The sequence below is a fragment of the Choloepus didactylus genome (genome assembly GCF_015220235.1).
Source record: "Choloepus didactylus isolate mChoDid1 chromosome 24 unlocalized genomic scaffold, mChoDid1.pri SUPER_24_unloc2, whole genome shotgun sequence".
In the NCBI taxonomy this organism is placed as follows: domain Eukaryota; kingdom Metazoa; phylum Chordata; class Mammalia; order Pilosa; family Megalonychidae; genus Choloepus; species Choloepus didactylus.
The window spans coordinates 1,148,558-1,171,470 of record NW_023637605.1 but is presented as its reverse complement, the minus strand read 5'-3'; the positions used below and the strand labels follow the sequence as shown (position 1 = coordinate 1,171,470).

Below are 22,913 nucleotides of genomic sequence, written 5' to 3'. Positions count from 1 at the left end.
GAGATGGAGAATGCAAGGACCCTGCCTTTGAAGTGCTGCTCAGTTCCTAGTGTGGGGTAAGAGCGCATGAGCTTTGTGTTCAGAGAAGCCTTCCTCTGAATCCTGGCTCCACCATTGCTGAGCTTTGAGACCTTGGGCAAGTTACTTCATCTCTCTGTACCTCAGTTCCCTTCTGTGTGTTGTCCCTTCAGGGAGTTACTATGCCTAAGCAAAGAGTAGGTACTCAATAAATGACAAGTTATCTTTAGGACTGAAAAGAGACAGAGCCAGGACTCAAACCCAGGTCTTTGTGTTCTCAAAGTCTGTGTTTGCCCACTGTACCAGCCAGTCAGCCCCTTAGGGTAGGGAGGTCTCCTTCTCCCCTGTAAGCACCTGTGCCAAGCCAGGCTGGGCTCTGGTTTGGAATCTCTGTGTCACTGGGATTGGATAGCTGAAACAGCTTGCAGAAAAGCTGTTGGAGGAGAGAGGGGTGGTTGGTGGTCCCGCCTGTGGTGTCATCTCCTTGCCCAGTGTTCTCTCTGAGCCCAAAGCCCCTGGCCCTGCCTAGGTGTACTAACTTCCACATCCTGTTTTTTTGTTTTGTTTTGTTTCGTTTCTCACTTCTTGTGCCCCTCTTCCTGCTTAAGTTGTCATGGGGATAGTCCTCAGCACCCCCAGCTTCCTTTTGCCCTCGTCTTACGGTATCCATGGCAACAACCCCAATCATTTCCATGGAAACTGCATCCTGATCCCATCCCCTGCTGGCTGCCTGGTTCCAGGCAGTGCCAATAAAGGGAAGGAGGGGAGAAGACCTCCCATCAGGACCAGCATCTGGGGAGGGTCAGTGCCCACACCATGGGCAAGGCAGGCTCAAATCCCTAGGGAACTTCCTACCACTTCTCCCCATCTTAGTGCCTTGGCTCACCGTGTTCCCTCACCCCTGATTTCTACCAGTTCCTCTTAGGCAAGGTCCAGTTCAAAAGCTTCCTCCCCCAAGAAGCCTTCAAAAGGAAGCAGGGGAAATAGCATTGGCTTTGGGGTTTGAATCCCTGTTCTGCCACTTGCTAGCTCTGAGACCTTTGGCAGTCACTTCCCTTTTCGGAGCCTTTTTCTTCATCTGTAAAATAGGAATCCCAATTCTTCCCTCATGTTTGCCATGCAGATTAAATAATGTGTGGAAAATGCTTGACACGGGGAAGGTGCACAGTAAGTGTGAGTTTATTTTTATTCTGCTCAGCCACCCCCAAGCAGAAGGGATCTTTCTCCTGAGTTCCTCCAGCACTTCCTCTGTTCCCCAGCCCTGATAACTTTCTGCATTGTACTGTGGTTATTTGTGTAATGTGGCTTATTTCCCCCTCTGCAGAGGATGCTCTTCCAATTTCCCTCACAGAACAGCCCAGCAGAAAGTAGACGTGTGTGCACCTGCACATGCGTGCATGCATGTGTGTATTGGTGTGCAAATAATCTGTGTGTGAGACTGTGTCTGTATAGGTGCATATCTGTCCATGCTCAGGTCTGTTTTCATGTGTTTGTGGATGCATGTTTGCTTCTAGATTTGTTGGACTTTGGATGTGTCTGTGTTTTTCTACCTGTGTGTGTATATGTGCTTGTGTGTGTGCTTTGTTCCTGGCTGGGAGGAGCCCAGAGAGAGAGATGGGTCTCCCAGGCACCTTCTGAAGCCCAAGAATCCAAAAAGGGAATTGCATGTGCTGAGGCCCTTTGCAGATAAGAAACTGGTGCGGAGAGGGTAAAGTGACATGTCCAGGGTCACGCAGCTGGTAAATGGCAGAATCAGGACCTGAACTTCAGCCTGCCCAGCTTCTTACTCTACATGTTCTCTGTGTGTGAATGTGTGTGAGAGACAGGGAGAAGGAGATAGATTTTCCCTGTGATCAGCAGGTCCTCAAGAGTCTTTGGGGGCTCTGATTTGGAGAATTCCATGTCTCCTGATTCTGTTTCTTCAGCAATATGTATAGTGTCAGGAGCAACCCCCTCAAGCACGTTCCTTTTTGCCAGGCCTTGCAGGAGGCTGTGTTGACAGCCCTACCTCCCTACCATTATTCCCTTGGCAACCAAGGAAAAGGGGTGAGCTCTTGAGGGGGAAATTGCTGAAGAGTGGAGAGCCAGGGGTGGCATGGAACCAGGAGTGGGGAGAGATAACAAGATGTCTGCATCCTGGTTTTCTCATTAGTAGTTATGTGACCTTGAGCAAGTTTACCTCACCTCTCTGAACCTCAGTGTGTCCTCATCTGTAAAATGGGATTAATAGTGGTTGGCTCAGTAAGTTGTGAGGATTCAATGAGCTAATTAATACCCCTGTTCTAGGGATACAGGCATCTACAGGGCCCTAAGGCAGCACAGTGGAGAGGCCTATAGGTCAGCCGATGCGGAGTGGGCAAGGGCTGAACGAAATGTTGAAAGGTGAGCAGGAGTTAACCAGGTTGGGGTAATTGGGCGCAGGATATATGAGGCAGGGTTCAGGTCAGGAGGGCCGTTAGTGACCATAGTGAGGGAGTTGGAGGTTATTCTGTGAATGATGATCCTTGTAAAACCCAAGTCTGATCATGTCCCTCCTCTGCTCATCTGAATTAGAGCAAAAGCCAAAGTCTTAACATGGACTTAGTGCCCTTTGTGATTTGGCTCCCATTACCTCTCTAATCTTTTCTCCTGTCGCTCTCCTCTCCTTTACTCTGCTCCAGCCTACACTGGCCTCCTTGCTATTCCCCAAACACACCAGACACAGTTCCACCTCAGGGCCTTTGCACCAGCTGTACCCTCTTTATGGACTGCTTTTGCCTCAGATCTTTTGCCTCAAATCTGTGCTTTTGACACAGATCACCCACTCACTTCCATCAGGGTTCTGCTTATATGTCATTTCTTCAGAGAGGCCTTCCCTGGCCACCACATCTAAAACAGCACCTTTTATCACTAGGCTTTAGTTTACTTCCTAGCACTTATCCCTACGTGAAATTATAGTATATATTTGTTTCTTTAAAGCCTCTTCCCCTGACTAGAATTTCATATCCCTCAGGGAACAAATCTTGTCCATTTTGTTCACTATTATATTCCCAGCACCCAGCACTGTGCCTGGCATGTAGAAGGTTCTCAATTGTTGTTTGTTGAATGAGTGATGGGGAGCTGTGGAAGGGTTTTAAGCGGGAGAGTGAAATGGTCATATTTGTACTTTTGAAAGGTCCCTTGGACCACAGGATGGAGAATGGATTGGAAAGGAGATTGGAGGCTGTGGTAAAAGTCCACAGAGCAGCCGCCAGAGCTCATTCCTTGACTCCCTCACTACAGAAGCTTGTATTGAGCACCTACCCTGTGCTAGGCCCTGGGCTCTGTGTTAATTCAGAGATTACCAAGTTCTCTGCCTCTGCTGGGACTCTGGGAGTCATGAACACAAATAGCCAAAGCTAACCTTCACCAGAAAAAGAAGGACCGACATGTGCTGTGTGTGAGAGCTCCAGGCAGGATCATCAATGATTTGTGGCTGGAGGCAGGATTCAGGAGGGCTTCTTAGTGGTGGCATATGACCTGAACCTTGACAGAACTGGGGTGTGGGGAGAGTTCTCAGATTGCAGGTGGCAGGGGGGATAGGGATTGCATTTTGGGAGGAAGGTATCGTATGAGCAAAGTTTGGGGGATGGAAAGCAGGGGAGCATCTGGGAGAAACAGGAGCTGGGCCAGGCTGGAAGAAAGGGTAGACAGGGTAGAGGACTGGCAGCTAGCCCCACAGTATGGCTTAATGTGTAAGAGTGGGGGCTCTGGAGTCAGATGGCCTGGATTTGTATCCTGGCTCTATGATTAATAGCTGTGTGATCATAAGTGTGTTACTTATCCTCTCTGGGCCTCAGTTTCTTTAGGTGTAAAATGAAGATAAATAACAATATCCAGCTCATAGGGTTGTTTCAAAGTGTAAGCAAGCTATTAAATGTGAAATGGTAAGAACGGTGCTGGAATGTGCTAACTGCTCAATAAGTATTGTATCTTGGGGAAGCCTCCAATGCCAGGAGAAGGAACTTGTGCTATCTCTTGTGGGCAGCAGGAGCAATGGATGGTTTATAAATAGAGGAAACAATTGATCCAGACTGGGCTTGAGCTGTGTTCTGGGTGGGAGGGGAGAGGTTTAAGAGATGCTGCTGTCCTGAGGAGGCGGAGAGGAGCATAGCATCTTAGATGTCTGGGGTGGGCTGGGTTGAGTCCGACCCCTGGAGGATAATGTCAGGAGCCCCTGAGGCAAAGGAGGAGTGGATTTAGGGTGTAGGGCAATCCCCCGGCCTGTTTCCACCTTGTTCCTGGCGGTGCTGCAGACCAGCACTTCGGAGGATGGAGGATGAGCAGTGGGCTGGAGTTCCCACCACTGTGGCCCAGGACCTAGCCCCATGGGTGCAGCCTCCCTGCTATGCCCAATGCCTGGCCTCCCCATGTGATGCCCGCAGTGCTCTTCTGCAAGGCTAGCAGGCCTACTGAAGCTCCTGCATTGGTAGGGACCCCTTTGTACCTACCCCAGTTCACCTCTGCCCTGCCCCCTGGCCTCTGCCAAGGAGGGGATGGGTAGTTGGCCCCTTAACCCTTTCACCAGCCAAGAGCTCCTCAACGCTGTGCCCCTCAAACAAGATCACTCTCCGGGCCCCAGCATTTCCCATCTCTGGGCCCCACCCCCCATCCCCCCCACAACCTCCTCCGTGCCTCACCAGCCTGTTCTTCTCCTCCCGACCCCTCCTTTGTTTTCCTGCTTCTGTGGCTCTGCCCTGCTCGGCTCAGGGCACCTGGGCTCTGTCGCCACCTGGGTTCCCTGGCAGCCTGGTTGCCATGGCACCGTGGGAGCAGGTTCCGGCTGAACAACAGCTCTGGGTAAACCCCGGGCAGGCAGGACCCAGTGCCTGGCTCCTGCCGCTCTTCAGCCTTGAGGCCCCCCACCCCCCTCCCTGATTTGAGCAGAGGAGGCCATGAGGAGAAAAAGGAAGCTGCCCCACAGGGCCGCGCTTTACCTGTGAGGATGCTAGATGGGAGGTGCCTCCCACTGTCCCCGAGGGAACTGGCCAGGATGGGAGTCCTGGCAGCTGAGGGCAGGGGCAGGGCTGCAGAGGGGCAGGGCTGGGGGAGGGGGGAGGGGGGAAAGCCTGGATAGGCAGGATGCAGTGGTAGGACTTTGGCACACCTGGGGACGAGGCTGGGAGGGGATGGCACTGCAGGAGTGCTGGTCTGGGGTGTTGCTGGAAATAGGACTCTGAGGGAAACTACAGCACGCCCTGTGCTGGGGATAGGCCTTGAGGGGATGGAGCTATGAGGGGAAGGGGTCTAGCGGGTGGATGGAGCTGTGAGAGGGAACTCTTCTGTCAGAGGGAAGGAGGGCTTGGGTATGGAGCTGTTAGGGGAAAGTATCATTAGAAAAAAGGGGCTTGAGGGGGCAGGACTAGGAGGAAACTAGTGGGGGGATAAGGCTGTGAGAAGTGTCCATAAAGGGACCAGGTTCTGAGGGGTGATGAAGGGACCAGACTGTGAGGGGTGAGTAGGACTGGGGACAGGACTATGAGAAAACAGAGAGCCTTGATGGAAAGGAGTCCAAGAGGATGGAGCTGTGAGAGATCTGTGGCAGTGAGCGAGAGGGTCTTTGAGGATGAAGCTGTGAGGATAGGGCTGAAGGGGGATGAGGATAGGACTGTGAAGGCAAGGGGGCCCTAAGGGGAGGGGCTGTGAGGGCAGTGAAGAGACAGCTTGAGGGGTAGGACTCCCTTCTGGCCTTTAAGTATTGGGGCTCCCATATCTGTGAGGAAGCTGTGGGTGGCTAGGGATGGGGAGAGGTATCTGGTCTGCCTACTCTCAGTCTGGCCCAGCAGTCTGGCCCAGCAGGCCCCTCTCTTGTTCCCATATCCTGGCTCATCTTATCTCATCCCCACAGTGTGGAGGGTGATGCCCCAGGCAGTGACCTGAGCACAGCGGTTGATAGCCCTGGGAGTCAACCCCCCTACCGGCTGAGCCAGCTGCCTCCCGCCAGCAGCCATATGGGGGGCCCCCCTGCTGGGGTGGGCCTTCCCTGGGCTCAGCGGGCACGCCTCCAGCCAGCCAGTGTCGCCCTGAGGAAACAGGAGGAGGAGGAGATAAAGCGCTCCAAGGCTCTATCGGACAGCTATGAACTCTCCACAGACCTGCAGGACAAGAAGGTGCAGAAGACATGGCTCTCTGGCTGGGAGTGGGGAGTGGGGACGCAAGAGAGAGCCGATGGAGGGATTGGGATGTGGCATTTGAGGGTGGCATCTGGGGAGGGATAGTGAGACTGGGATTGGAAAAGACTGACTCCAGGACCCTTCACCCGATTGGGAACTCACTCACTCATTCACAACCCATCCACTGAGCCTTGTATTCAATCAGCAAACATTTATTGAGCTCCAGTACCATGCTGGGTACTGAAGAAGTATAGATGACTGACACCTGGACCCTGTCCTCAAAAAAACTCAGTCTTATGGCAGAAGCACCCACATAAGTTGACAATTTTAGAACAGTGAGATACAATGTTTTGTTGTTAAAAAAAAAAAACTAACAAAACACTACGTATGGAAAATAAAAACACAAACCAAACCTGGATCTTCCTCCTTCCTTTCCTCTTTTTTGCTCTCAATTTAATTTTCCCTTCTTTCCTTTGTGGCTTCTCTCTTTTTTTCAAAAATTTTTTTTTGTATAACAAACATATATTTCTGGCAAATTAAAAAAAAATCCAAATGATATGACAAACACTATCTACACTTGAAGTGAGAACACAACACTGAGAGCACAACCTGGCACAGTCAAGTAACTGTAAGCAGTTAGTTGTGACTTGGGTGTCAGATGTGTGGTTGAGGACCCAGGGAGATGAGGCTGTAGTGAATTTCTGACTTTGTTCCCCTTGATCGTCCCTGACAGGTAGAAATGCTGGAGAGGAAGTACGGGGGCTCCTTCCTGAGCCGCAGGGCTGCCAGAACCATCCAAACAGCCTTCCGCCAGTACCGCATGAACAAGAACTTTGAACGGCTACGCAGCTCAGCCTCAGAGAGCCGCATGTCCCGCCGCATCATCCTTTCCAACATGCGGATGCAGTTCTCCTTTGAGGAATATGAGAAGGCCCAGAACCCTGCGTACTTCGAGGGCAAGCCTGCCTCGCTGGACGAGGGTGCCATGGCTGGTGCCCGGAGCCACCGGCTTGATCGGGGGATCCCATATGGAGGCTCCTGCAGTGGTGGCATCGATGGTGGTGGAAGCTCGGTCACCACATCCGGAGAGTTTTCTAATGACATCACAGAGCTTGAGGACTCCTTCTCCAAACAGGTCAGGATCCCTGAAAAATGGGTCTTCTTCCCCATATCCATGTTCTGGCTACTGCTACTACTTTTCCTCTATACTCCAAACTGAAAGAAGTTGCACAACAAGTCTTTTATAACAACAAATAGCCACAATTTGCGTTGAGACTTTGAGAGTGATGAGAAAGAATATGCAGGACAAAAAAAATATTATGTAGTTAAAACAATCAAAAATCTGGATGTACAGAAAATAAAAGTTCTTTGGAGCTTGATCCACTATCAAATTAAGACTTAACTAACAGATAATGAGCTCCACCTATGAGCCAGGGGCTATGTTTGCCTCATAAGACCTACAAGACAGGAATTATGGTCCTTATTTTATAGAGAAGGCTCTGAGGCTTTGAAAGGTGAAGTGACTTTCCCAAACTGGATTGGAACCCAGCTCTTTCTGGTTCCAAAGCCCATGCTTTTTCCGTTTATACCACCATACCATGCATCAGATGCTGTGCTGGACACTGTAGAGGAGACAGATGAACTGGCCATGTCCTCATTCTCAAGGACCTCTCAGGTCCAATAGGAAATGGCAGACATGTGTATATTACTTTCTCCTGAAGTAGACCAGAGTGTGCTCAGAGGCATGAGAAAGGGATCACAAATACTTGTGGGAACCCAGAGGAGGGAGAGGGGAAACTTTTCTTCTGGGAGGGGCCAGAGAAGACTTCTTTGAGAAAACAAGCATTTGAGTTGGGCTTTACCAGAGAGATAAGATTTAGCACGTTAGAGATAGTTGGGAGGGTGTTGCTTGCATGGGCATTGCAATCAGCAAAAGCATGAAAGGGTGGGAGTGTGTGTGTACTAGGAGGCAGTGATGGTGGTAGAAGGTCATTCTAGGCTTGGGATGGCAGGCAAATCTGCCCAGGTTCAAATCCTAGTCCTGCCATTTCCCAGATGTATGACCTCAGGAAAATGGTTTAAACTTCCTGAAGTATGATAAATAAAGTGGACATAAAACCACCTTTTTAGGGCTGTTTTGAGGATTCAGTTCAATTAGGTAATATATAGGAAAGCATCTATGACATGGTAGTTGCTAAGCTACTTGGTAGAAATTGTTGAATGAATGAATGAATGAATGCAGCTTTATAAGAAAAGAAATCACTCCTCTGCTCTAACCTTTGTTATCGGGCCATGCTATCAACCTGGGCATGCTTCACTTGAGCTAGTGATGGGGGGAGAGGGGGGATCATGGAAGGATGGAGAGAAATATTGAAGAAAAGATATATGTCATTCATCCATTCATTCATACAACAAATATTCTGTTCTGTGTCAAGCAATGTGTTGAGCTGAGCTAAAAAGAGAGAAATCAGGCCTGCACCCAGCCCTCAAATGGGGGAAATGGGAGATCACAGTCTGGTGGGGGAGATAGATGAACCAGGCCTTGTCCTAGCACTCAGTGCTATCCAGGTCTGGTGGGGAGAGTGTATTAGTTATCTATTGCTGCATAACAAATTACCCCAGATTGAGCAGCTTGAAGATTGAGCTTAAACAACAAGCATTTATCATCTCATACAGATTCATGAGGACCAGGAATCTGGAAGTGGCTTGGCTGGGTGGTTCTAGCTCAGGGTCTCTTGTGAGGTTGCAGTCCTGCTGTAGGCTGGGACTGCAATCTCTGTAGACTTGACTGGGGCAGTGGGTCTGCTTCCAAGCTCACTCACTTGGCTGTTGGCAGGAGGCTTCAGTTCCCCACTATGTGGGCCTCTCCATGGGACCGCTTATGATGTGACTTCCCCCCGAGTGAGTGGTTTGGGAGAGGGAGAGAGCATACGCACACAGTGAGTGATATCACCCAAGATTGGAAGCTTGCAGGCTTTTATAACCTAATCTTGGAAGTAACATGCCATCACTTCTGCCATGTGCTATTGGTCACACAGACCACCTTGGGTACAATGTGGTATACAAGGGTGTGAATTCCACTAGGTAGGGAATCATTGGGGACCCATCTTAGAGCCCTGAGTTAACCAGGTTTGAGCCATACTCTCAAGGTTAAATATTATAACATTTTCTGAGAGAGAACCAGACAGAGAATTCTGGGAGACCAGAGGAACCTGGGATCTTGGTTTTCCCTGGGGGTGACAGAGGCAGGAATGTGGATTGACTCAGCGAGGAGGTAGCATTTGGCTTGGGTCTAAATGGACATGAAGGAGTACTGGGGTATCTGAGAAGGGAATGCGTGGGCATTAGTTCAGTGCCTGTGAGCTCACAATGGCTCCCTGGGAGTTACTTTATAGAATGCAGAGAATCTGTTGGGGGAGGGGAGGAGAATCCCTCTTCGTGGCTGACCTGCCAGGAAGACTGCCCCCTTCTTCCTTTCCTCCTTCCCACCTTTCCACCATCCCACCACCCTTCCCTTCACCATTCCGTACTTTCTTTCCCTTTCCCTCCTCCCCTAACCTCCCCCCTCCCTCCCCCCCACCCATAGGTAAAGTCTCTGGCTGAATCCATCGACGAGGCCCTGAACTGCCACCCATCAGGGCCCATGTCTGAGGAGCCAGGGACAGCCCAGCTGGAGAAACGGGAGTCAAAGGAGCAGCAAGAGGACAGCTCAGCCCCATCCTTCAGTGACCTTCCCTTCTACCTGGATGACCCAGTTCCCCCCACCATCTCCTGAGGCGTCTGGCCAGCACAGAGCCCCCCACCCCAGGGGCTGGCCCAAGTTCTGGGCGCCAGCCCCTCTCTCCACCAGTTCCTCCCCCAGTGCCCTCAGGGACCCGGGAAGATGGTAGCCGTGAGGAAGGCACTCGCAGGGGTCCTGGCTGCTTAGAGTGCCGGGATTTCTGACTGCGGGCCGCCCACCTTCCCCTGCTTACCATTGAGCCTCCTAGCGACAGCTCCGTGGACCTGAGTGACCGCTCAGATCGCGGCTCCGTCCACCGCCAGCTGGTGTATGAGGCTGATGGCTGTAGCCCCCATGGGACCCTGAAGCACAAGGGGCCACCAGGCAGGGCCCCTATCCCCCACCGTCACTACCCAGCCCCTGAGGGCCCAGCCCCAGCCCCTCCAGGGCCCCTGCCACCAGCCCCCAACAGTGGCACTGGGCCCAGTGGAGTGGCTGGGGGTCGGAGGTTGGGGAAATGTGAGGCAGCAGGCGAGAACTCTGATGGTGGAGATAATGAGAGCCTCGAGAGCTCCAGCAATTCCAACGAGACCATCAACTGCAGCTCTGGCTCCTCTTCTCGGGACAGCCTGCGGGAGCCTCCAGCCACTGGCCTCTGCAAGCAGACTTATCAGCGGGAGACAAGGCACAGCTGGGACTCACCAGCCTTCAACAACGACGTGGTACAGAGGCGGCACTACAGAATTGGCCTCAATCTCTTCAATAAGTACGTGCTGCTCATTCTGACCTCTTTACCTCTTCCTACCCTTCCACAGGCACTTTGGCCCCTGGGCTTGAACTCCAAACTGTGATCCTGTTACTGCCATTCTCTCATTTTGTGGAATGGTGTTTCTCCCCAGCTCTTCAGGGAAGAGAACTGGCAACAGCACGGCAGAGTGGAAAGACCCCCAAAAGACCTGGTTCTGGTCCTGGTACTGCCACTGACTAACCAAGTGATCTTGGGCAAGATGTTCCCACTCTCTTGGCCCCAGTTCACTGTCTATGAAATAGATTCCAAAGCTTTTCTCCCCCACTTCCCCTTTTAAGCGGGAAGGCGATACAGTATAGAAAGGGCGCTAGTCTGGGAAACAGGATACTTGGACCCCTAGTCTGATTTTTGACCATGGTTACTCATTGTGTAACCATGGACAAGGTATGTTTCTTCCTTGGGCTTCAGGTTTTCCATCTAAAAAGTAGCAGGGTATGTACCTTTGAGGTGTTGGGAGGCGAGGTGGAGTGTTAGCCTAGTCAGTGACTATGGCTGAGCTCTTTCTAGGGGCCTGGTCGTGTGCTGGGTGCTTAGGAGTGGGGCAGATGTGTGCCATTTGATTAGAAAATGAGAAAACAGTGCCTTACATCTTTATAATCTATTAAACACTGCCACCTAGATTTAATTCTCACAATAACTTGATGAGTCGGGTAATAGTGTCCATATTTTATAGATAAACAAGTTTGGAGAACCTGTCTAGCATCATGCAATGTGAGTGATGGACTGAGACCCCTGTAGCACCAAAGTCTCTTCTAAATTCTAACCTCCTGGGGTTCTAAGGTTCTGGGGTTCTGGGAACTAGTACCTGCTTGCTCAGTCCCAGATTTCTGGCCTGGTGGAAAGAAGGGAGCAATCATCTATGGAAACATTCCCAGAGGCTGGGTGACACCTGCCTGAGTGGGATGTGGAACATGGGACAAAGTAACCTCTTCACTTCTTTCCTACACTGAGGTTCTGTGACTTGGAGTTCATGTCTTCTCTCAGTGCTTGCTGTGAATATCAAAGTTCCTGGCCTACAGCAGGCTCTCCTTAAATACTAATTTTCTTTCAGTTGTGGTATTGCTGCCAGTGAAGGAGGAAGTCCGGTTGAGGATACCTTGGAATTTTAAAGCTCTGCAAAATGGGCAAGTGGCTTCCTCTCCCTGGACCTCAGTTTTCTCATCTGTACCTTGAAGGATTGAACCAAATTATATATTTGACTTCCTTGGTCCTCTGAGGCCATGACTGGGTCCAAAAGTAGTTGAAAGTGCCTCTGTAATGGGACAGAGGGTACAGTTCTAGGAGGACAATCATCTCATCTACTTTACTTCTTTCTGCAGAAAGCCAGAGAAGGGTATCCAGTATCTCATCGAGTGGGGCTTCCTGTCAGACACGCCGGGTGGGAGTGGCTCATTTCATCCTGGAGCGGAAAGGCCTGAGCCGGCAGATGATAGGGGAATTCCTAGGGAACCGGCAGAAGCAGTTCAACAGAGACGTGTTGGAGTGAGGAGCCCAGGATGGGGCAGGCTGGGCCAGGGATTCCTGGAAAAGGAGAGCAGGAGGGAAGAAGGAGGCAGCCTGTCCTTACTCAGATAAACTTTTAAAAACAGGATGACGAGACCTTCCTGCCCCTGTAGCCCTCTGCCCCACAGAGGACTAATCTCTCTTGGCCCTATTCCTAAAGTCTTCTGGGTGGCCCTGGGCAAAGCATGCTTGTCCTTTGGCCTGCTTTGGGTCTCAATTTTCCCATCTCTGAAATGAGTGCATTGATGGAAAGGATCCCATAGTAACTGTGTGTCCTGCCTAGATTTTCTGGGATGGACTCAATTCCAAACACTCTATCCTCTTAAGTACTTGTTTGGGCCATAGATTCAGATTTTGGAAGTCTGTCAGTGGGGGTGTCAGTCCATTCAAGCAGGTTGGGGTGGGACAAAGGTTTTCAGCAGAGAAATTGAGTGCACCACACCCCCATCTTTGCTCCTCAGCTGTGTGGTGGATGAGATGGACTTCTCCTCCATGGATTTGGATGATGCACTCCAGAAGTTCCAATCCCATATCTGAGTTCAGGGTGAGGCCCAGGAAGTGGAGTGCCTCATCGAAGCCTTCAGGTGTGTCTGCTTCCTACTAAGTCGCCTCTCCCTGCTTTGAGGGACTATCTACAAGTCACTTCTCTTAGCGTCATAATTTCCTCACCATAAGACAGAAATTATAAGTGCTGTCTTGCAAAGCAGTCATGAGGATCAGTTGCATATCTAGCTCAGCATCTGGGACACAGGCATTCAATAAAAGACACACATGCACAAAAAAACCAGTAACAGCTACAATACATAGCACTTAATACCACATGCCAGGTGCTGAGCTAGACACTTTATGTGGTTATTTCGCTGATTACTCACAACCATCCTATGAAGTAGGAGCTTCTATTATTATTTCCAGTTTGCAGATGAGGAATCTGAAGTTTATAGAGGTTAAATTACTTACCCAGAGTCATACAGTGAATAAGCGGTGGAATCAGGATTTGAACTCAAGTCTCTCTGACTCCATGATCCATGGACTTAACCATTGTACTCTATTATAGATGCTTTGGGAATCAGACAGACCTGGGGATTTATACTGGCTCTTCCACTTTGGGGTATTTAGTGGAGAAACAGAAAAGTTGAAGAGAACTGGTTTCCCATAATGGGAAAAGGGTTTGCTTTGCAGTCTGAAAGATCTGGGTTTTCATCCTGGCTCCACCTTGGGCAAGTTATGTTACTGCTTTGAGCCTCAGTCACTTCATCTGTAAAATGGGGCTGCTAATAGTTACCTTGCAGGATTGTGGTGGAATTACATGAAGCCCCTGGCAAAGCTCCGCAGAAGGTAGCAATTGTGATTTTTATGGCTAGTCTTGGGGAAACTCTGAGGACAGACCCAAAGGGCTACAGAATATTTCTTGGAGGGAAAGGTTGATGGTGCCAGAGTAGGAAGATGTTGGGTAGATGAAGATTGCTGGTGTCTGAGTCTGGCCTTGATCCCTCCTGCCCTGCAGCCAGTGGTACTGTGTGTGTAAGCCAGCCCTTGTGCACCAGTTCCAGAACCCAGACACCATCTTCATCCTTGCTTTTGCCATCATCCTTCTCAATACTGACATGTACAGTCCCAGCGTCAAGGATGAACGCAAGATGAAGCTAGATGACTTCATCAAGAACCTGAGAGGTGACCAAACGTCCCTATTAGCTTTTCCTGTCCTTCACCTGGGAAGGAAAAGTGGGCAGGGTGGGGTGGGGAGAAGGAGGATGGGCAAGATCAGACCTCCTTCCTGGAAATTAACCAGTGATGCTCTCACTTTCTGCCAAGATTGGATGCTCCCAGGGCATTCACTTATTAATTCACTCAAATATTCATCAGTCCATTTACTCATTTGTATACTGAGTATCTACTGAACACCTACTGTGTACTAGGCTCTGTTCTAGGTCCTGGAGTTATAGCAATGAAGATGATAGAGAGAAGTCCTGGTCTTTAAAGAGCTTACACTAACTTTCTCACTCTGTTATTTACTCGTCTGTTCATTCATTCACCCCTTTCCCTCTTTTGTTTATGTCCATAAAGATTCATTTAATTATTTTTTATACAATTTTTTAGAGAAGTTATAGGTTTACAGAAAAATCATACAGAAAATACAGAGTTCCCATATATGCCCCTATTATTAACACTTTGCATTAGTGCAGTACCTTTGTCACAACTGATGAAGGAATATTATTATAATTGTACTATTGACTATAGTCCAGAGTTTACATTGGGGTTCACTGTTTGTGTTGTACAGTCCTATGGGTTTTTTTTTTTTAATTTTATTCTAGAGCAACCTAAAATTTCCGTTTTTAACCACATTCAAATATATAATCCAGTGTGTTAATTACATTCACAATGTTGTGCTACCATAACCACCATCCATTACCAAAACTTTTCCATCACCCCGAAACAGGAACTCTGTACTAATTAAACATTAACTCCCTATTCCCTATCCCAATCCTGGGCTCCTGGTAATCTGTATTTTAGATTCTGACTCTAAGAATTTTGCTTATTCTAATTTTTTAGGTGCTCTTTCCTCCATTCATGTATTCATTCATTCATTCAAGTAACCAATCAGCCAGCCAGCCCATCTACACTTACTGAGTGCCTAGTGTGTGGCAGGCCCTAGGAGGGGTGCTAAGGACAATAGAGAGGAGAGTCTGCCATAGTCCCTGCCCTGAGAGAGCTCCATGTTTGTGGGGCAGACTGACTTGTAGTACCCAGATAACAAGGCAGACATTACACAGTGATGACAGAGAGGCCAAAAGTGTAGTCAGAGCTCAAAGGAGGGAGAGCCCACCTCCAGCTAGCTTCATGGAGGAAGCAGTATTTTGAGGTGGCCCTTGAAGGCATGTGGCAGAATGGAGTTAGAGGAGGGATTACCTAGCAGTAAGAATAACAAAGGCACAGAAGTAGGAAAATGTAGAGTGGTTTAGAGAACAATCACGATGGGGTGGGTGATCCAGTTGTGAAGGTCAGTTGGAACCAGTATATGATGGTGTTGAATGCCAGATGAAAGGTATCACTTTGGTCTTTTTTTCTTGGCTTACTGTATTGATGTCAAGCCCTACGTTTCTCCAAAGACCAGCCTACTAAAAATGGCACATATGTTAAGATTATTTGGAAATGAAAGAGGGAAATAAGACTTCAGTAAAAAAAAAAAAAGATAAGACAAATTTGCTGATATCAGGGTTTGCACAGCTGATAGGCTTTCAGCTCTCTGGCAGCTAAGGTAAAAAAAGACAGTGGGATGAAGGATGTTCGTTTAGCACCTGTTCAAGGAGGAGGTGTGGCATTTCCAAAGGAGAGAGAAAACATTATCCCTAGCAGAAGGTTTAGAGAGAAGAGTGAGAGGGTTTTACTCAGCAGACAATCAGGAGTGGAGAAGGATGATAGACTTGGGAAGAGGGAGTTAGAGGCTGACTGGAGCAGTCTTCTAGAATCCTGCCGTCATTCATTCATTCATTCATTCATTCATTCATTCATCTCTCCTCTCACTCTCTCTCTATATATTAGTTTTCTCTCCATTATTGAATAAACGAATAAGCAAACAAACATGCAAGGAATACATGCTCATTTCAGAAACTTTGGAAAATACAGAAAATTAGAAAATTACTTTCAAACACCCCACAAATTCTGCCCCCTAGAGGCAAGGATGATTAATATTCTGGTGTATTTTCTTCTAAGTCTTTTTCTATGCATCTGTAACTTTTTACATAGTTAATTAAGATCATGTGGACCATGCATTTATTGTCCTGCTCTTTTTCACTTAATTTTCCACAAGAATTTTCCCATGACATTGAAATCTTTTTGTAAGCAAGTTTTTAAATGCCATATATATATTTTTAATGGATATACTGTTCTTAGCTGTTCCACTATTGTTAGAACTTGTTTCAAAGGTTTTCCCTATCTTAAATAACACTTAGTGAACATCCTTCTACTTCTATCTTTGTACATATTTCTGATTCTTTTCTTAGGGCAAATTCCTAGAAGAAGAACCACTGGTTCTGAACATTTAGGCTCTTGCCAAATTACCTTCCAAAATAGTTAGGCTAATATGCATGTTTATGTCCCTGCATTTTTACTAACACTAGATATTATAATTTAAAATTATTTTTGCTAATTAGAAGTGTTAAAAAAATTAGTATCTGACTGTGTTAATTACAGTACATTTCGACAAAATTCCCACCCCAGGGAAGAAAGCAACTGGCTGTTGTGTTGAAAGGCACCTTCCCTGGTCCTGGTCCCAGCTGAGGGTCTATGGGTGCCTGCTCACTCCAATTTTGACCATTACCACGGCCCATGCCTGGGTGTTGGTGTAGTGGAGAACCCCTACCACTCCCTCCTTGCATTGCTCTCCCCACCCAGGGGTTGACAATGGTGAAGACATCCCCCGAGACCTCCTGGTGGGCATCTACCAGCGCATCCAGGGGCGTGAACTGCGGACCAACGACGACCATGTGTCCCAGGTGCAGGCTGTGGAGCGCATGATTGTGGGCAAGAAACCGGTGAGTGCCTTGGGAGGCTGCAGAGGGGATGGGGTTCTGGTCTGCCTCTGCCACTGATTGGTAAGTCACTGCTCCTCTCTGAGCCCAGGTTCCTTTTCCCTGTAAAATAGAGTGGCTGATAATGCATTCCTCAGGGGGTTGAGGTACAGATTAAGTGGAAATGCTCTGTGAATGCATCTAGTACTTCGCAAGGCACATAGTTGGTACTGTATAAATAGTAACATCCTTCCCACCTCTGGTCTTGCCTGCCCATTGCAAGTGAGGAGCCTTGCTAATAGTTAGCTTATAACAAAAGCCAGAACAACTATAATCATCTAGTCAGTGAATATTTACAGATGGCTTTCCACTGAGACCGGCATTTCACTGGGTGCTAAAGACATAGATATGAATCAGACATGGTCTCTGTCCTTGGGGGCACTCACAGACCAGTGGCGGTGTCAGACCAAGACACAAAGTCATTTCCAGCCCTGGGAAATCAGGAAAGCCTTCTTGGAAGAGATAACATTGGAATTTGGCTTTGAAGGAGACGTGGAATGTGGCCATATGGAGCTGGGTAAGAAAGGCATTCCTATCAGAGGGAACTATGGGGACAAAGGCAAGGCAGCAGGAAAACTTAGGCCTTAGTTGCTTATACTCCTTGCATCAGAGTGACAGCAATATGTATCAGAGGTAAACTTCCGGTTGCAGTTGAAGGTTAAGGTGCCTGAGGCCTGAAGCTGCTGGGCTGGCCTTACTGACCCCGATTTCTTCATGCCTATCAAGGTCCTGTCTCTTCCTCACTGTCGACTGGTTTGCTGCTGCCAGTTCTACAAGGTGCCAGATCCAAACTGCCCCCAGAGGCTAGGGTTGCATCAGCGAGAGGTCTTCCTCTTCAATGATCTTCTTGTGGTATGAGCACTGTGGGGGAGGGGGAAGAAAGTCGATGGTAAGCTTGGACCCTGGGTCCGGCGTGGACCACGTGAGTGTTGGTAGGTTGAGACATGCTGGGTGAGGTGCCTGCCCTGCGATCTGCATGATCCTGGGCAAGCCATTGGCCTCTCCACCCCTCCTCTTTCTCATAGATCCACTTGGAGGTATACTGACAGCCACACGGGGCAGAAAATGTGAGGAGCAGAAGAGCTGACAGACTTAGAATCTGGGAAGTGCTAGGAAGTGTCCCTGTCCACCTCTGTAATACAGAGGGTTGGGGAAAGGGAGGTGATGCTGTGGCCCTGTGGTCAGACTGAAATCTTTGGGTGGCTGGGATGCTTAAAGTGATTCTTAAAGCCGAGCTCTTCACCAGTGTAGATGTTTGACAGTTAGGAATGGGACTCTTGGGACTCTCTGCAGGCTGAAAGGGAATCTCAGTCTCCTGTCCAGCCTCTGACCAGGACAAAAACCAGCCTCTTGGATGGCCCCCTGCTTGTATGAATGCAGGGATGGAAAGCTGCCTTCCTCCAGGGCAGCCAGTTTCCTTATCAGATAGCTCTGGCTGCTGGAATCTGTCTCCCTCTCAGTTGCCTCCAAGAATCTTCACTCAACCCCTGGAATCACAGATAACAACTGTTCTCCCTCTGCCCTGGACAGTTCTTCAGAAATTTGAGGACAGTGATCCTTTCTCTACCCTCCTTTGGTTTTCTGTCCTTTAGAGCAGGGCATCTCAACTTTGGCGTTATTGACAATTGGGGTCAGATAATTCATTGTTGTTGGGGGCTGTCCTGTGTTTTGGAGGAGGTTTAGCAGCACCTTTGTCTCTGCTTACTAGGTGCCGGTGGCACCTCCCCCAACCAAAAATGCCTCCAGACATTGCTAAATGTCCCCTGGATGGGGGTGGCAAAATCACCTCCAGTTGAGAACCATGGCTTTAGACTAAGCACCCCTAGTGTCCTCTCTGAGCCCCAATTTCCTCCTCTGTGAAATGGGCTAATCCCTACCTCATAGGGTTGTTGTGAGGATGAAATAAGATGCTGGATATGGAATGGCCTGACCCTAAGGAGTGCTTGGCCTACATAGGTACTCGGTAAATGTTTAAACACCTATCATGTATTGACACCTATTGTGTGCCCAGCCATGCACTAGACACTGGGTACACAGTGATGAATCAGATTCAGTCCCTCTTCTCAGGGAGCTCATAATCCGACTGCCCTAAAAATTGCTTTGCATAACTGTAACTGTAACCATCCAGAAATCAAATGTGTTTGCTTTTAAGAGCTACTTGCAGACTCTCTGCAGTATTTACAGCCTCTGTGAATTGAGTCCAGAATGCCCAAGTACTTGATAAAGATCTTGGGTTGTTGAGACTGAGACTTGTGGCCATTATGTGCTAGGCCCCATGGGTCTGGTTGGGGTGGGTGAGATACATTAAAACCAGGCCCTTGCCTCTTGGTGCTCTCAGTCCGGCCAACTGTGGTAGTCCCTATAGGGGTCAACCACATACTCAGAGGGCTACATAAAACCTGACAGGTAAAAGGTACAGAACCAGCACTCTGGAAATGGGGGAAAAAAAAGTTCATGTGGAATGTTAGGACAGGCTTCCTGGAGGGAGCAGCATTCAGCTAATTCTTGTAAAAATTGTAAATGCCTGTTGTGCGTCATCATTACATCAGGAACTTGCATTCTCTCCCGCCTCTCCTGTTCTGCTCCTCAAGCTTCAGTTCTCCCCAACTTGTGGGTATATGTATTTGCATGTGTATCTGTTCATGGGGTAGGAGAGGAGGGTGGATACTAGAAATAGGTACCATGTGGAAATTCCCCACCCCAAACCCTGCCTCTTTTTTTTTTCCCACCCCTGCCAAAGGTCACCAACATTTTCCAGAAGAAGAAGATCTTGGTGACATATAGCTTCCGTCAGTCCTTTCCTCTCATGGAAATGCACATGCAGCTCTTCCAGAATTCATGTGAGTCCCCTCTGGGATCCCAGCATCTCTTCCATGGCCCCCATGCTCATCCTTCATCCATACCAGCCTCCAACTTCTGGAGTCCTTTACAACTGGGCTAAGGTCTCCAAAGCACCTACGTTGGTCCTGGAATGAAGGGCAGCCCAGGGTGGAGTATGGTATGGGACTAGCCCCAGGGGATCTCATGGTCTTAAAGAGAACCATACTGTGTGTGTGTGTGTGTGTGTGTCTGTACACACATGCGTGCTCATGCATGTTCTCTAGGTGGGCTAAAGAGATGGCTATCATGCTGCACCTTGAAGAGCTGAGCCAGGAGGAGCGTCATTGGGTGGTGTGCTGGGCAGCAGAAGCGGTGTGAGTACAGGCAGAGGTGTAAAGGACAAGGGTTCCAGACAGGAGACTAGAGTTCAGTTTGCCTTTACATCATCCTGGGGTATATGGAGTAACAGAACCATTACTATCATGAGTTTTTGTGATGTGGGGGCAAAGGGGAGCCACTGAAGATTCTTGAGCTGAGAAGTATGATCAGAGTTGCACATTAGAAAAATTATTTTACTGATGAGCCACCTTGCTTCAATCCTGACAGAGGTGCCCAACCTCCTCTGCCACCTCCCTTTCTCTACAGATTACCAATTTGGGATCAAGTTGCTATCTGCAGTACCTGGTGGGGAGAGAAAAGTCCTCATCATCTTCAATGCTCCCAGCCTCCAGGACCGGCTGCGCTTCACATCTGACCTGTGCGAGTCCACTGCCGAGGTGCAAGAGATGGAGAAATACCGTGTGGAGTGTGAGTAGCCCAGCCACCTCTCCTTTCCCCACTTCTAACATACTGCCCTGCAGAAACCAAGAATCCTGTCCTCCAAGAGTCTCAGAGTTGAGGGTTAGCTTTGTCCAACCTTCCTACCCTCATTCCAGGAACTGTTCAGTCTCTGCTTGCATACCTTCAATGACAAGGGGTTGACAAGGGGACATAATGTATTTCCCAACCTCAGATTATTATTCCAAGCCCTAATTATGAGCCAACTCTTCCTTCTATTGGAAGGCAGCAGGGGGAAGAATCAGGGTATTGGAGGTAGGATGCTATTTTCAGATGCCAGGTATGCTATTTATTATCTGGGTAAACTGGGGCAAGTTGCTTAACCCTCTGAGCCCTAGTTTCATTGCACATGAAATTGGGATAATGAAATCTCCTTCACAGAGTTGTGGAGATTAAGGGAGAGAAGGTAGACGAAGTGTCCTGATGCATCTTAGGGGCAAATACAATTCCCCTTCTCACACTCTAGTCTCCGCATGTACTAACTCGTGAGCTAAGTCCTGGTGACTTATCCTCCCAGCCCCCCAGGGACTACACTAAGTCATTTTGATCATACCTAATGGAGAACAGTGATTTTATCTCATTCCTCCCTATGCCTTCCAAGTTTTCTCTTCTCCAGGCTAAGAGTCCCAGTTCCTTGTCACAGTTAAGTAACATGGTGATAAGGAGAAAAAGGCAGGCAGACAGAGAGAGAGAGAGACAGAGGCATCGGACAGCTCTTTGGTGAGGCCTTCACAATTCCAGGGACTACTCTACTTCTCAGCAAGGCAGGGTCAGAAATTTCAGTTCACCAGATCCCTTAAGACCCTGGGGAAATTCAGAGAGAGAGAGAGAGAGAGAGAGGGATTAGCATACCAAGATGCAGGGAAGGCAACAGACAGAAGTTTCCGTGACTTCTGTAGGGAAGTGGGGATGTAGGGAGGCCAGGAAAACACAGGCTCCAGAGTCAGGCAGACCCGCTTCCAGAAGGTCAGCTCCACCATTTCCAGCCATATGACCCTGGGCAAGCTCCATGACTTCTCTGATTCTCAGTCTCTTCCTCTGAAAAATGTGGATGATAATACTTAACCTGAGAACTGTTGTGAACATTGAGAGAGATGGCGTATATTTAGCACCCAGCAAACTGCCTGGCACCTAAAAAAATATTCAATTCCCATCAGTTTCCTGCTCCTGTTCTTCCAGGAGTGCCTCTGCTCTGGAGCAAGGTATCTGAGAACTGAGTGAGCTTTGGAAAGATTGCCCTTTGCCATAGGCTAGCAGGGCCTCCCTGTCCCTACTGTGAACCACCTGCTGTGAAGCTCTTTAACAGGCAAGGGTGGTTTGGGAAACTGAGAGGAGGCAAGGAAGGGGAGAGGGAAGGAAGGTGAAAGGAAGGGGGAAGAAGCAGAAAGAACAGACATTGAAAGGGATGAAGGGAAGACTGGTCAAGAGGAGATGGCGCAAGACAGGGGCTGGGCACTGACGGGAGCTTCGGAGATGAAGCTGAGGTTTAGGGGAGTACGTGCTGATTGTCTAAGAGGGCAAAACTGGAAGCCTGGGGGAAAGAGGGAAGGCGGAGGATTCAGACTTACAAAGGCTTGAGGTCAGTCAGGCGGACTCTCATTCCTGTCCTTGACCTTCACTCACTGTCTCCCCTATTGCCACCCAGTGGAGCTGGAGAAGCAGAAAGGTCTGATGTGGCCTAACACCTCACAGCCTGGAGGGGCCAAAGACTCAGTGAATGGGACGCTGGCCCGCAGTAGCCTGGAGGACACTTATGGGGCAGGCGATGGGCTCAAACGGGGCACACTCAGCAGCTCTTTATGAGACCTCTCTGATGCAGGTAAGTCTTCTGGGCCCCTGTCCTAGCTGGGGAGACGTGGGACTGGGTGTCCTCTTTTCCTCCTGTCACTGACCGCCAGCCTTCCCTCATCCAGTCACACCCACACACCCTGCCTTCATCCAGAGCCCTGGGCACTTTGCCACAGGGGGCCTGGTAGCCAGGTCAGAACAGGTAGAGCCCAGGGTTTGGGCTAGGGAGTGTGAAGTGGGCCAGTCTTAGCCTCTCTCTCTCTCTCTCTCTCTCTCTCTCTCTCTCTCTCTCTCTCTCTCTCTCTCTCTCTCTCTCTCTCTCTCTCTCTCCTCCACCTCTCCTCCTCTTTTATCTCTCCTGTACCACCTCTAATCCTCCTTCATCTTTTCCTCCTCTCTTCTCCTTCTCTACCTCTCCTCCTCCCCACCTTCCCCTCTTCAATGGGGGAAAGGGATAAAGGGGTGTCTATCCCCGGGAGGGGCCCAGGCCTGGTGCCCAGCTCTGGAGCCCAGCAGGGTGGGGAGGGGGGATTGCTGCTCTGACACTGGGCTCCTTGCTTGCGGGTGCAGGGAAGCAGGGGCGGCGTAACAGCATGGGATCGCTGGACAGCACCGTCGAAGTAAGTGCAGCTCCTGCCCCACTTGTCCTCTGCATGAGCCCTGCCCCGGCCATGGAGCCCCAGAGGAGGAGGGGACCTGTTGCTTCCCCTTCTTCCATG

The 22,913-nt window shown here is 49.2% G+C and overlaps 1 protein-coding gene across 1 annotated transcript in view; it reads left to right on the top strand.

The window, feature by feature from the left end:
- The window catches only part of IQSEC2 (IQ motif and Sec7 domain ArfGEF 2), a 42,713-nt gene that overhangs the window by 17,041 nt on the left and 2,759 nt on the right, over nt 1-22,913 (top strand). Inside the window, 15 exon segments of the mRNA XM_037823774.1 lie at nt 5,885-6,146; nt 6,883-7,284; nt 9,736-9,963; nt 9,965-9,991; nt 9,993-10,636; nt 11,998-12,055; nt 12,057-12,160; nt 12,643-12,765; nt 13,686-13,852; nt 16,574-16,713; nt 17,476-17,601; nt 19,490-19,589; nt 20,215-20,376; nt 22,052-22,225; nt 22,765-22,814. Coding sequence (XP_037679702.1) covers nt 5,885-6,146; nt 6,883-7,284; nt 9,736-9,963; nt 9,965-9,991; nt 9,993-10,636; nt 11,998-12,055; nt 12,057-12,160; nt 12,643-12,765; nt 13,686-13,852; nt 16,574-16,713; nt 17,476-17,601; nt 19,490-19,589; nt 20,215-20,376; nt 22,052-22,225; nt 22,765-22,814 — 2,767 coding nt within the window.